The 14,137-nt window shown below is 42.2% G+C and overlaps 1 protein-coding gene across 3 annotated transcripts in view; it reads right to left on the bottom strand.

Moving 5' to 3' along the window:
- The window catches only part of VPS13B (vacuolar protein sorting 13 homolog B), a 947,892-nt gene that overhangs the window by 723,197 nt on the left and 210,558 nt on the right, over window positions 1-14,137 (bottom strand). For all 3 annotated transcript variants that reach the window (XM_065397834.1, XM_065397833.1, XM_065397835.1), the window contains exon 16: window positions 7,318-7,502. In XM_065397834.1, coding sequence (XP_065253906.1) covers window positions 7,318-7,502 — 185 coding nt within the window. The remainder of the gene's footprint in view (window positions 1-7,317; window positions 7,503-14,137) is intronic.

Raw genomic sequence — 14,137 nt, forward strand, 5'->3', positions numbered from 1 at the left:
CTCCAACTGGTCCAGGAACTGTATGAAGGCTGCACCACCACCATTCCTATCTATAGCAGCGTGAAACAAGGCTGTCCCCTGAGCCCCATCGTTTTCAACTTAGCCATGGACTCACTCATTTGAGCGATCTCCAGTGGTCTATGCAGTTTCGATCTATACGACAACAGAGTGAATATCCTGGCTTACGCAGATGACCTGGTCCTGATCGCAGACAACCCCAAGAGTCTCCAACAAATGCTTGACATCACCAGCCAGACTGCCAATGGGATGGGATTCCACTTCAATGCCAGGAAGTGTGCAACCCTGCATATCGATGGCAGTAGAAGGGATTCGGCCCAGGCAACGTCATCCCAGATCCAGGCGAACCCATGATCTTCCTCGAGGACGGGCAAACGTACCAACATCTCGGCACACCGACGGGTTTCCGTGTCCAACAGACACCTGAGGATACCATTGCAGAGATCCTACAAGATGTGGCCAGGATCAACTCCTCCCTATTGGCACCGTGGCAGAAGATCGAAGACTTGAACACCCCCCTAATCCCCTGTATCTCATTCATCCTGAGGGGATCTGCTGTGGTTAACGTACCTCTTAACAAGGCAGACAACACCATCAGGCATCTGGTGAAGTGGATGTTTCTTCCCCAAAGGGCCAGCAATGAACTGGTGTACATCTCGCACAGGCAGGGCAGCACCAACATCCCTCGAATAGGTGATCTGTGCAACGTTGCTGTGATCACTCACGCCTTCTGACATGCCCGGACGCCACGGTGAGGAACATTGTGGATAGTGCTCTGCAGGATGCCGTCAAGAAGCAAATCACCAGGATCCCCTCCAACCAAGATGTCACCACCTACCTGAGCGGCTCGCTGGAAGGCGAATTTGGAAGAGAGGGGAGAGACTTTGCTTCGCTCTGGACTCATACCCACAATGCTACACGAGGACTGGAGAAGCTTAACGGCTGCCACTAGACGTGGTGCGAGGAATGCCAGGAGCTGGAAGTCCTGGTGTCACAGGTGAAGAACACGGAGCGCACCATCATCACTCCGAGAGCCAGAACCAAGCTGGAGAGGACCCTGAAGGATGCCATCCGCTGCCAATAGGTGGAAAACCTGAAACAGAAGCCAGACCAGGACCAGGCCTTCGAAGTGACATGCAAGTGGGACACCAGCAACCACTTCCTCCCCCGGGGCAGCTTCACCCGATTTGCCGACTGGAGGTTCATCCACAGTGCCCGGCTCAACTGCGTCCCGCTAAACGGAGCAGTCTGCCATGGGAATCGGGACAAGCGATACAGGAAGTGCGGCTACACCAATGAGATGCTGCCCCACATCCTGTGTAGTTGCCCCACGTCCTGTGTAGCTGCAAGCCCCATTCGAGAGCTTGGCAGCTGCGACACAACGCCATCCAACATCTCCTGGCCAGAGCCATCCGGCCACCCATGGGGAAGGTTGCTGTAAACTCTGCTATCCCCGGAACCGGACATCTTCATCACCAACGAGGACTGGAAGAAGATCATCATGGTGGACGTCACAGTGCCCTTCAAGAACAGGATCTTGGCCTTCCATGATGCCCGAGCTCGAAAGGTAGAGAAATACACCCCTCTGGCTAAGGGAGCTAAGGGCTACCAGGTTCAGACACACGCACTGATCGTCAGAGCCAAGGGCACATGGGACCCCAGTAACGAGCGAGTGCTGAGAGAATGCGGAATTGGTCAACGCTACACTCGGCTGATGTGGCAACTCATGGTGTCAGACGCCATGAGGTGGTCAAGGGACATCTACATAGAACACATCACCGGACATTGGCAATACCACGATGGATGAGCTGGAGTGCCGATGAGAAGTGCAGTCAGGAAAGTAACTGAAATACTTTCCTCATGGATTGTATTTTCTAAATGGACAACCGACCTAATTCTCAATTACTGAGGGACAATCTCCACTCATTGATATATTTTACTTTGCACAACGAAATCTCTGTACAACTTTTCACGAGTGATGTACCCAAGTATTTGGATTCTAATATCTAAATTATATTGTTAAATCTATTCACCTAAATTTGGATTATTGCTGATTATGTACTCTCTTTTTGCCCCAGCACCCCCACGAACATGATACAGTTCTGCGGTGATCTGGAAGCCTACTTTCGCCGCCTCCGACTCAAAGAATACTTTCAAGATAACACTGAACAGCGCACTGATACACAGATACCCTCCCACCAACAACACAGGAAGAAGAACTCCACATGGACTCCTCCTGAGGGTCGAAATGACAGTCTGGACCTATACATAGAATGCTTCCGCCGACGTGCACAGGCAGAAATTGTGGAAAAACAACATCGCTTGCCTCATAACCTAAGTCGTGCAGAACACAATGCCATCCACAGCCTCAGAAACCACCCTGACATTATCATCAAAGAGGCTGATAAAGGAGGTGCTGTTGTCATCATGAACAGGTCTGACTACCAGAAGGAGGCTGCCAGACAACTCTCCAATACCAAATTCTACAGGCCACTTTCCTCATATCCCACTGAGGAATACACTAAGAAACTGCACCATCTACTCAGGACACTCCCTACACTAACACAGGAACAAATCAACATACCCTTAGAGTCCCGACCGGGGTTATTCTATCTACTACCCAAGATCCACAAACCTGGAAATCCTGGATGCCCCATCATCTCGGGCATTGGCACTCTCACTGAAGGACTGTCTGGATATGTGGACTCCCTACTCAGACCCTACGCCACCAACACTCCCAGCTATCTCCGTGACACCACAGATTTCCTGAGAAAACTACAATGCATTGGTGACCTCCCAGAAAACACCATTCTAGCCACCATGGATGTAGAGGCTCTCTACACAAACATCCCACACACAGATGGAATACAAGCCGTCAGGAACAGTATCCCTGATGATGACACAGCACAACTTATTGCAGAGCTCTGTGACTTTATCCTCACGCACAATTATTTCAAATTTGGTGACAATATATACCTCCAGACCAGTGGCACCGCTATGGGCACCCGCATGGCCCCACAATATGCCAACATTTTTATGGCTGACCTGGAACAATGCTTCCTCAGCTCTCGCCCACTCATGCCCCTTCTCTACCTACGCGACATTGATGACATCTTCATCATCTGAACCCATGGGAAGGAGACCCTGGAAGAATTCCACCATGATTTCAACAGCTTCCACCCCACCATCAACCTCAGCCTGGACCAATCAACACGGGAGGTCCACTTCCTAGACACCACCGTACAAATAAGCGATGGCCACGTTAACACCACCCTATACCGAAAACCCACCGACCGCTACGCCTACCTTCATGCCTCCAGCTTCCACCCCGGACACACCACACGATCCATCGTCTACAGCCAAGCACTGAGGTACAATCACATCTGCTCCAACCCCTCAGACAGAGACGAACACCTACAAGATCTTCACCAAGCATTCTCAAAACTACGATACCCACACAAGGAAATAAAGAAACAAATCAACCGAGCCAGACGTGTACCCAGAAGCCTCCTGCTACAAGACAGGCCCAAAAAAGAAACCAACAAAACTCCACTGGCCATCACTTACAGTCCTCAGCTTAAACCTCTCCAACGCATCATCAGTGATCTACAACCCATCCTGGACAATGATCCCTCACTTTCACAGACCTTGGAAGACAGGCCAGTCCTCGCCCACAGACAACCCGCCAACCTTAAGCATATTCTCACCAGCAACCACGCACCGCACCATAACAACTCTAACTCAGGAACCAACCCATGCAACAAACCTCGATGCCAACTCTGCCCACATATCTACACCAGCAACACCATCACAGGACCTAACCAGATCAGCTACAACATCACCGGCTCATTCACCTGCACGTCCACCAATGTTATATATGCCATCATGTGCCAGCAATGCCCCTCTGCTATGTACATTGGCCAAACTGGACAGTCACTACGCAAGAGGATAAATGGACACAAGTCAGATATCAGGAATGGCAATATACAAAAACCTGTAGGAGAACACTTCAACCTCCCTGGCCACACAATAGCAGATGTAAAGGTAGCATCTTACAGCAAAAAAACTTCAGGACCAGACTCCAAAGAGAAACTGCTGAGCTCCAGTTCATTTGCAAATTTGACACCATCAGATCAGGATTAAACAAAGACTGTGAATGGCTATCCAACTACAGAAGCAGTTTCTCCTCCCTTGGTGTTCACACCTCAACTGCTAGCAGAGCACCTCACCCTCCCTGATTGAACTAACCTCGTTATCTCCATACTGATTTATACCTGCCTCTGGAGATTTCCATTACTTGCATCTGAAGAAGTGAGGTTCTTACCCACGAAAGCTTATGCTCCCAATACTTCTGTTAGTCTTAAAGGTGCCACAGGACCCTCTGTTGCTTTTTACAGATTCAGACTAACACGGCTATCCCTCTGATACTATGTATCATATGACTTCTAAAAACAAACTTTGTATTTGTGGATAATCTAAGCACTATACCCAGCTGTACACTCTTTGCTCAACCTGTGTATTTTATATATATATATATATTTTAATATTAGCTTTAATAAAAATTTAAAAAATAAAAATAAATAAGTTCTTATCAGCTATGTGCTCAAAAAACCAAATAAATGGGTCAAAGGGTATCATTATCGAAGGGGAAATTCAGAAGAGTGATAGACCTAACTAGTTAGTGGACTGGAGCACTCAACTACTGTGTCCTGTTGTTTTACTACCAGAATTGCAATTTCTTCCATTGTGAGTCACATGCATGCATTTTTATGTTTTTTTAATAAACATACTTACAAAATGAATCAACAATCTTTTGTGTTTCATTTAATAAAATGTGTATGTTTTTTTTAAATTTCCTCCAAAAAAAACCCCACCCTGAATTTTTTTCAGATTGGGGAAAAATCTCAACGTGGTATCTTCACTCAAATATTCTCTGCGGTGAAGACAGATGTAAATAAATCCTCTGTCCTTATTTTCAAATTGCTCCCTTTACTCCCTGGGAAAAGATTGGAACCTTTGAATTGTATAGGCTTCCAATATACTTAAGTAATTTCTTTTTATTTTGTTTTTACCCCTTTGGCTATTTATCCTCTTCAAATTCCTTAGGCCTCTGAATTTCCAGCTTACATTTTACCTACTTACAGTTTATTCTATTTTCCCTTGGTTTGGATTTCCATTTTCTGAATGATATATCTCTTTGGCTTGAAGAACCTTTTGAACTTTGCCATTTAACCATGCTAGAGTTTTGGGTTTTTTTGCTTCCTGATTTCTTTACTGTTTAGGGGCATGCATACTTTCTGTAATTCTGTTATGGTTTGCTTAAGAAATGTCCAAGCTGAATTAAAGGATGTCAGCCTACACTTCTGGCTCTCCTTGCCCTCTGGCGAGAAGCTGGACTCCAGCTCTGGCTCTCTGACCTCCTGCTCCCTGAAATAACACAGGAGGCATGCACTGTAGCCCAACTACCTTTCTCTTATGGAAAAAGCTGGTGAGCAAGAGGCAGGTGCAGGCCACTCAAGGACACTAAAAGCAAAATGCTGGGTGCCTGGCTGCAGAAGAATGGTAAATTCCATTGTAAAACTTCTTGAGAAAATGTCAATTTTTGTGGCCACAGAATCACAACATCCACAAGGACCCTCACTGAGATGAATGGAACAATTCATTTCTCTCAGAGCTATTATTTCAGGCCTTCTGCAGACTCAGGAAGACAATATTGCATTGGTTTACACATAGTTTACATTTTCTATGTTTTTATCACAACCATATGGGCTAAACACACTATTTTAAAAATGAAAACAGATTCTAGAGCACAATTCTGTAACAAATTCAGAGGCCCTGGAGCATACAGGACCCTGGCCATAGTCTTAACAGGATCATCATAAAAAACAAATAGTACCAAAATGCAGCAGGAGGATTATTTTTCCAGCTATCCGCTCTAGAGTTCTTATTTGGGAACTGCCTGACAGCCCTGTGAACTTCCTCTCTAGCTGCACTTAGACAAGATGAGCACTTTATATAGCTTTAGTTGGTCAAATAACAACCAACTGCTAAACTAACTCCACTTTTTTTTAGTCCTTGCTGCTCTGGGAAAGAGCCAGCCCAGTGTCATAATGGACTATTTGTATTGCTTTACACCTTTTTCAAAGAAATGGATATCATCAGCACTGTTTTGTAACACAGACTAAGACAACTACCTCACCATAGTCTACTTTTAGAGATGGAGCTCATGTCCATGCTCTCTCTGCTGGTGCTCTTCTAGACGCTGCTCTAAATTCTCAGCTGCCAGCATATAATCTTGGATGACATGAAAGTCTTGAAAAAGATACCCACCATGGAGTCAACATTGAATCGAAAAGAGGAAATAAAACTGTTTTTTTCCCCGTCTTTGGCCAAAATAAATACATTTGTTCATGGGGGAAAAATAGGTGGAAAAAGAAGCCAGGCTTTTTCAGAGAGTTTGAACCAATACATTGAAGAAAGTGTTCATCCTTAGTAAAACCATTACTCATAATTTTGCCAAGGTCACTGAGTACTTGGATTTAAGTAAACTCGAATAAGGTAACCTGAATTGTCTGTGGGCTAAGCCAGATTCAGCCAAACACTTAAGTACATGCTTATTTTAAAGCATGTATATAGCTGTGTAAAGATGGATAATAAGCATGTGCTCAAGAGCTTTGCAGAATCAGTCTTTAATTTGCACAAACAACTTTTTTTTTCTGAAAACCCACCATGTTTTGCATTATGAATCCATGTAGCCAGCTCCTTTATTTCTTCCACCTCTTGGATTTGTATCATTGTAGCTACTTCAGAATAGTCAAGGAAACAGTTATTGATTAAATTGGCTTAGATGAGGAACATTGGCGGCCCTTTTGAACAAATCCACATCTGCATTCTACAAAATGTCCTTGATGAATAAAGCCCTTAAACCTACTGCTTTGTACTTCATTCAACAACTTCACCTCTGAATGATCTTATGTTATTACATTACACAGTATAAGACAGCGAGGCTGGAGGTCTCAAATAATGAAGCAAGTATGGAAAAATTATCCTGTATGGCAATATTAAATGCATCCAGAAACTGGTGCCAGAGAGAGAAGCTTGGTGGCTTAGTTTACATCCTGGATTTTAAGCATAAGCTATAAATACCATATGCACACGAAAACATTCAGTCATTTAACTACAGTATGCTAAAACCTAGATTTAAAGTAGTTGTATGTGCATTCATTTGCTACTAGCAGTGCTCTATATTACCGTAGAGATTTTAATCTACCGTACTTGTCAGAAATATTATGTCTTTACCTAAAGTTTGGAAGACTTCATTCAGCAAAACTTCATTTACCACTGCAGAACTGACATTTCCAACATGATGAGACCAGCTCTGATAAATAGTTTGCAGCAGAAGGGTCTGGGCTCTAGTTGCTTGAACTGTCAGATTTGGAAGTTCAAATATGCATTCTGTTAGTGGAACATGAGATCGCTTGGTCCTGTTTTAAAAATTGAAAAACAAAACAGAAAGTGATTAATTTAGTACCTAGTACTGGCAAATATACCAAAAAACTGTAATCATGAGAGCTGAGGCTGCAAGCAGCTGGCTTTTAAGGCATGAATTGTACTTTATTGCTGGCATTTCATAATTTACACACAAAAAAAAACCCCACTAGATTACAAATATGATTGGATATCAAAAGAAATTTCATTTCTCATTGTTATCTGCCTAAAAAAAACCAAATATGTCATGCACTATTAGAAAGAATAACTGACTTCTCATGCCTTCATCCCAATTATCTCAAAATTTTTAAACATTTAAATAAAAAACAACTTGTCCTACTGATGCGTTCCCACCAAAATAGTACTTCGTGTTTTCACTCTTGCAAATCTAAGCATCGGGCACATGTATAGCAACCACACTGTATGCATAAAATTCAGAACAACAGGAAAATTCATTCTGGGATTATAGTCCATTGGCGAGTGCTGGTGATGACAAACCACAAGCGCAAACCTCAAATAGTTAATCTAATCCCCAGAATTCCTCAATGTTATAATCTCCATAATTCAAATATTCTGGAGAGGTTTTTAATATAAAATATGAATCAAGGCACATGCTCCCTCTGTACTCCAACTAATGCTGCCTTCACCTTTTCCTTCTCCCACAGCTGCTACTGTCACCATCTTCCAACCTCAAATGCCCCAAACTGCTACTACAGATCTTCCCCTAAATTCTCCCCCACTTTCATTGTTGATCCTTATTCACGGTCAATCCTCCTTCTATCACTACTGCTTTTCCAGCTACGCATATCTTGCCCTACTTCTGAACCTTTCCCCTAACCACTCCACCAGATCTAGCTGTTCTATTTTCTATCTATATATTTGTGACCCACCCAGCACTAGAATATCTGAACATTTCCCAAGTATTCAGGGATTTATCCTCATAAAACCCCTGACAGTCATTTTTCTGATCTTAACTATATCTAAAGGTAGTAAAAGGGATATCAATTATGTACTTATAAATACGAAATATTAATATACACAATATTTTAAAATTATTTTTGTTACACATTAGTTATAGATTTGGCAATGTAGCTGTTTAACATTACTAAAATGGGGGAAAGTGTTTATAAATTGAATCATTTGCAAATATTTTATTTAAAAAAATGTAGTGAGTCACTAAATGAAACATCTGTTACGTTGCACTACCAGAAGAAAATAATTTTAAAACAGCCATGCTGACGGTATCTTGGCAAATAAAAGTAACAGAAATGAGCTTTTCCTCACTCCTCATACTTAGAACTCACTGAATATGCACTCTATTTAGCCACTATCAGTTTTCAAACTCTTTCTCAGATTTGATTCCTTTTCACAGCATTATTTTAATTTATTTCCAGGCACATCCGCTTCCAACAACAGCACTTCTGGGAATGACACAAAAATACATTTGTAGCCCACTGAACACAAGGCAGGCAAGTAGTACTCTACATCAGTAGTCAGGGGTTACATTTTTCTTTAAGCTCCAGGTAATATCTATATGTTATAAACAAACAAATCAATGTATCGTATTCACTGAAAACCAGAAATATACTGATAGTTTCATCCTGCAGTTTCTTTTTCCAAAACATATCTGAAATCTGACACTTTCTTGTCCTTAACCTAATCAGCTGCCTTGATCACAGCAATCTATTCTTCCTGACATCCACATCAGTCCCCAGCAATCTGTCCAAAATCCCATCAATGCCACCAACATTATTTTCCATACCCATCATTTAGATTATGGTATCATCCATTTAGAATCCTTTGACTGGCTTCCCAGTGCCCCACACATCAAATTACATTTATCTCCACTTTCAAGGTCCTACAATACACTTACCAAACACACCTCCTTGATCTCAATAATTTTGCATATCCCAGCTGTTACTCTGCCAGTGACACCAGCTTTGATGCCCCCTTTCTTTCCTTCTCCAACTTCTGTCTCCAGATCCCTTTTTTCCCCCCATACTGTTCCTTATGCATGGTATATACTCCCAATCGCTGCACACAAAGGCATTACCCACTCCTAATTCATATTCTTACTATAAACTCATTTTTCCTGTGTTGCCTATTAGCAAGTTAATTAACAAGATTTTAATTGTGTGTAAATACACATTTTATATCACCAAGCCAATGTGCATATACCTGTGTATCTCCACGATATCATGTTAACCCATGCCCTTCCCCATCCCTTTTATTAATTGCTTATATTTTGGTGGTGCCCAGAGGTCTCAATCAAGATTGGAGCAAGATTGTAAAACAAGCTGCTTATACACAAAGACATGGTCCCTGCCCCAAACAGTTTACAATTCAACACCCTGATCCCATAGACACGTATATTTTTATGTTCAAGTTTACTCATACAAATTGTCACAGAACCATAGGGTTACAAGTGAATGCAAGGATCATCTAGCCTAATCCCCTGCCAAGATGCAGGATTTGTTGGGTCTAAACCATACAAGAAACACGGCTATCCAGCCTCCTTTTGAAAACCTCCAGTGAAGAAGCTTCAACAACATTCCGAGGCAGTCTGTTCCATTGTTCTACTGTTTGGAAGTTTTTCCTGAGATTTAATCTAAATCTGCTATGCTGTAGTTTAAACCCACTGCCTCTTGTCCTGGCCTCTGTGGCAAGAGAGAATAACTTTTCTCCATCTTTTTTATGGCAGCCTTTCAAGTATCTGAAGACCGCTATTGTATCCACCCTTAATCGCCTCTTTTCCAAACTAAACATACCCAGGCCCTTCAGCCTTTGCTCATATGGCTTCCATTCTATCCCTTTAAATCACCTTTGCCACTCACCTCTGGATCCTTTCTATATATGATCACCAAAACTGGACCCAGTACGCCATCTGAAGCCTAATCAGTGCCGAGTAGAGCGGTACTATCACCTCTCGTGACTTGCATGCTATGCCTCTGTTAATGCAACCTAAAATTGCATTTTTTCCCCCCAACAGCATCGCATTGCTGACTCATGTTGAGGTTGTGATCCACCACATCCCAGATCCTTCTCAGCAGTGCTGCTGCTGCCAAGCCAGTTTTCTCTCACTCTGTGCATTTGGTTTTTCTTCCTTAAGTGTAGCACCTTACATTTGCCTTTGTTCAATTTAGTTTTCTTATCTACAGTTCAGTTCTCCAATTTATCAAGATTCCTCTGAATTTTAGCTTTATCCTGCAAAGTATTGACAACTCCCACTAGCTTTGTGTCATCTGGAAACTTGATCAGTATGTTCTCTTTACCTATATCCAGGTGTAGCGGTGTGGTTACCCCGCTCCTGCCCTGAAGGGCTTAAAACAGCCCTGGAGGAGGGCTGTGGAAGGGCAAGACGCCTGGGCAGATTGGGAGGAAGCAGGCTCAGCTGGGGCCATGCCCCAATCAGGGCCCAGCTGGCCCTATAAAGGCTTGAGCCGGGAGCTCAAACAGACAGTCTACTCTCTCTGCCTGCAGAGAGAGAAGGGTCTGGCTGCAGGGAGCTTAACCAGGTATCTGGAGTGGAGCAGGGCTGGGGAAAGGCCAAGGGAGCTGGTGAGCTCCGGCCTAGGAAAGCCCCAGGCTGCAGGCCTGGTAAGGCCTATTAGGTACTGGGTTGCAGGGGGCAGCAGGTCCAAACCCCTTTGCCTGTGATGAGTGGCTTATACAATGCAGTCTGCCCCAGTGAATGGGGGCTAGATGAGGACTGGCAGTAGCCAAGACTGAGGCGAAGTGGAGAGAGTGGGTGGGGGTTCCCCTGGGAGGGGGAGACCCAGAGCTGTGAGGGGTTACTGCCAGGGGGCAGCACCCCAGACAACAGGGCACTGGGTCCGGGAGGGACACGGGGGCCAAGCAGTAGCGGAACACAGGCCTGCAGAGGGCACTCCAACGGCTGGAGAGCTAATTCCCAAGACGACCAGCAGGAGGCGCCACAGGGGTGAGTCCCATGCCTCTATACCAGGTCATTAATAAAGATGTTAAACACCGGATCCAGAACAAGATCCCTGAGGAACCGCACTTGAGACCTCCCTCCAATCCGACATCATTCCATTAATATTTATTCTTTCTCTGCAGTTGTTTAATCAATTATGTATCCACTCAGTGGTAGTTCCACCAAGCCCACAATTCTCCAGCTTACCTATCAGAATGTCATGTGGGACAGTGTCAAAAGCTGTGCTGAAGTCCAAGTACATTATGTCCACCGCATTCCCCCATCCACCAAAATCAGTTACCGTGTCAAAGAAGGAAATTAAGCTGGTTTGGCATGATTTGTTCTTCATAAATCCATGTTGGCTGCTAGTGATTATCCCTTCATCCTCCAGGTATTTGCAAATTGAATGTTTTATACTTTGCTCTGGTAGCTTCCCAGTTCTCAAAGTCAGACTGACTGGTCTATAGTTCCCTGGCTCCTCCTTTTTAAAGATGGGCACTACGTTAGCTCTTCTCCAGTCTTCTGGGACCTATCCTATCATCCATGAGTTTGTAAATATTACCACCAGTGGCGCCAAGATTTCTTCAGCGAATTCCTTCAATACCTTTGAACAGCAAATAGCATCCAGCCAACTGATTTGAATTCATTCAAATTGGACAGAAGATCTCTGACCTGTTCTTTACTTACCTTGATCCGCATCCTTTCCCGTTTATTCTCTATGGTAACTTCACTAGTCATCTGGTCACGTTATTTTTTGTGAGAAGACTGAAGCAAAGTAGGCATTGAGCAGCTCTGCCTTCCTATCATCTTCTGTTACCAGTTCAACTTCTCCATTGAGCAGCAGACCCACACCACACTTGATCTTTCTTTTTTGTCTGACATATTTGAAGAACCCCTTCTTGTTGTTTCTAACATTTCTTGACAGCTGCAATTCATTTACTACCTTGGTTTTCCTGATTTTGTCCCTACATGCTTATGCTATTTCCAGGTATACTTCCTTGGTGACACGTTCTTCCTTCCATTTCCTGTATGTATCCCTTTTTGGTTTTAGATTAGCTAAAAAGCATCTTGTGCAGTACACTGGCCTCCTTTAGCTCTTCTTCTCTTTCTTCCGCATCAGTATATTAATGTACAAGACTCAAGACAAAAACATTATGCAGAAAGAGGGGAGCCACAAGTCTCATACTACTAGTCCCCTCTCTCTAACACGGCACAAGGCACCACTAGCCATGTGAAGGGCAAAAGTGCAAAGTTACAACAGTCACAAGCCAGAGCCCAAAAACGCATGTTAGCAGAGCCTTTGGCAGACATTAACAGAAAATCTCCAAATTTCCCTGAAGGCAAACCAGCATAAGTTGATATACTACTATGGTAGTGTCAATCGTCATCAGAGTCCTTCCTACCAGGCCTTCTCTCAAGCCATGCCCACTTTTGTAACATGGACCTCAATGCATTAGTGTCATTGTTCCATTTTCCTTTATGTCTCTTAAAAATATGCTCTTCTACTTTTTGTTTTCACAGTATGATTTCTTTAGTTTTAATGTTTGGCTCCTTAAACTAAATGCTTCCAATTCCCTTAATATGTAATCTGATGGAGGATGTTTCATAACATACATTTGAAAGAAAGACAGTAAAATGTAATGGCACACAACTATTCAGCAAAAAATAGGACTAATATAATTATCAACGCATGTCTCTATAGTAAGGCTTTTCTAATGAATAATAAATGTACTTGCAGAGAAAAGGGGATATCCAGAGAGCTGCAACAATACTTACAGTGTAACATCTTGGAAAAACTTCATTTTAAAAACTAAGACTATTCATTTAATGTGTAGTGCAGCTACTGTACTGAACTACAGTGACTTTTACACTTACAGATTTCATGTAAAAGATTCCCTGATGGGTAGTAATAGTGTATTAAATAAAAACTTTTTTTACAATATGCAAATTCTAAACTTACTATAGTTTTTTAATACTACCATAGGGACAAAATACATTATTCATTTTCAGAGAAAGGAAAGGTGAAGAAAATAAATCCTGCTATGCACAGAAAGGCAGGAAACAAAAAAGGAGAAAAAAATTCTACTGTACCATGTGTGCAGCAAATGTTTCTTAAAGGAAATTTTAACTAGGACTGGCTAACGATGAAAGTGCATTTTATAATTCAAATTTTATTATAATGGTTTTGAAGTACAAACAATGCATTTAAAAGCACTATATAATATACATTTGCTACCAAACTGCACCTGTTAATACAAAATATCCACTATTAATAAATTTAATGAGCTATATTTAACCAGCTTTTATTACCTAACAGATATATTCAAACAAACAAATATAAACGAATATTCACGTAAAACTAAATTTTTTTCATTGAACCACGTCAGATCTTAATTTCAACTTTGTGCCACTATATTTTGGTAGATCATTTTGGTTCATACAAAATAACTGAATATGAATTCATACTAAAATTAATCATATTAAAACTTACTGTAATTATATAGCGGATTGCTTCTACACTTTAAAAAGCACTAATCAAATTCCATTTAAAAATCTTATTAACAACAATAATAAAAATAATTATTTCTCAAATCTTTCTTATATCCAGAGTTAAAGTTCAGATCCAAACATATGTTCATTTAGCAAAACAGGTTAAAAAACTATCAATTCAAACATTATTCTCCAGGGCAAAATAAA

The sequence above is a fragment of the Emys orbicularis genome, chromosome 2 (assembly GCF_028017835.1).
Source record: "Emys orbicularis isolate rEmyOrb1 chromosome 2, rEmyOrb1.hap1, whole genome shotgun sequence".
Taxonomy (NCBI): domain Eukaryota; kingdom Metazoa; phylum Chordata; order Testudines; family Emydidae; genus Emys; species Emys orbicularis.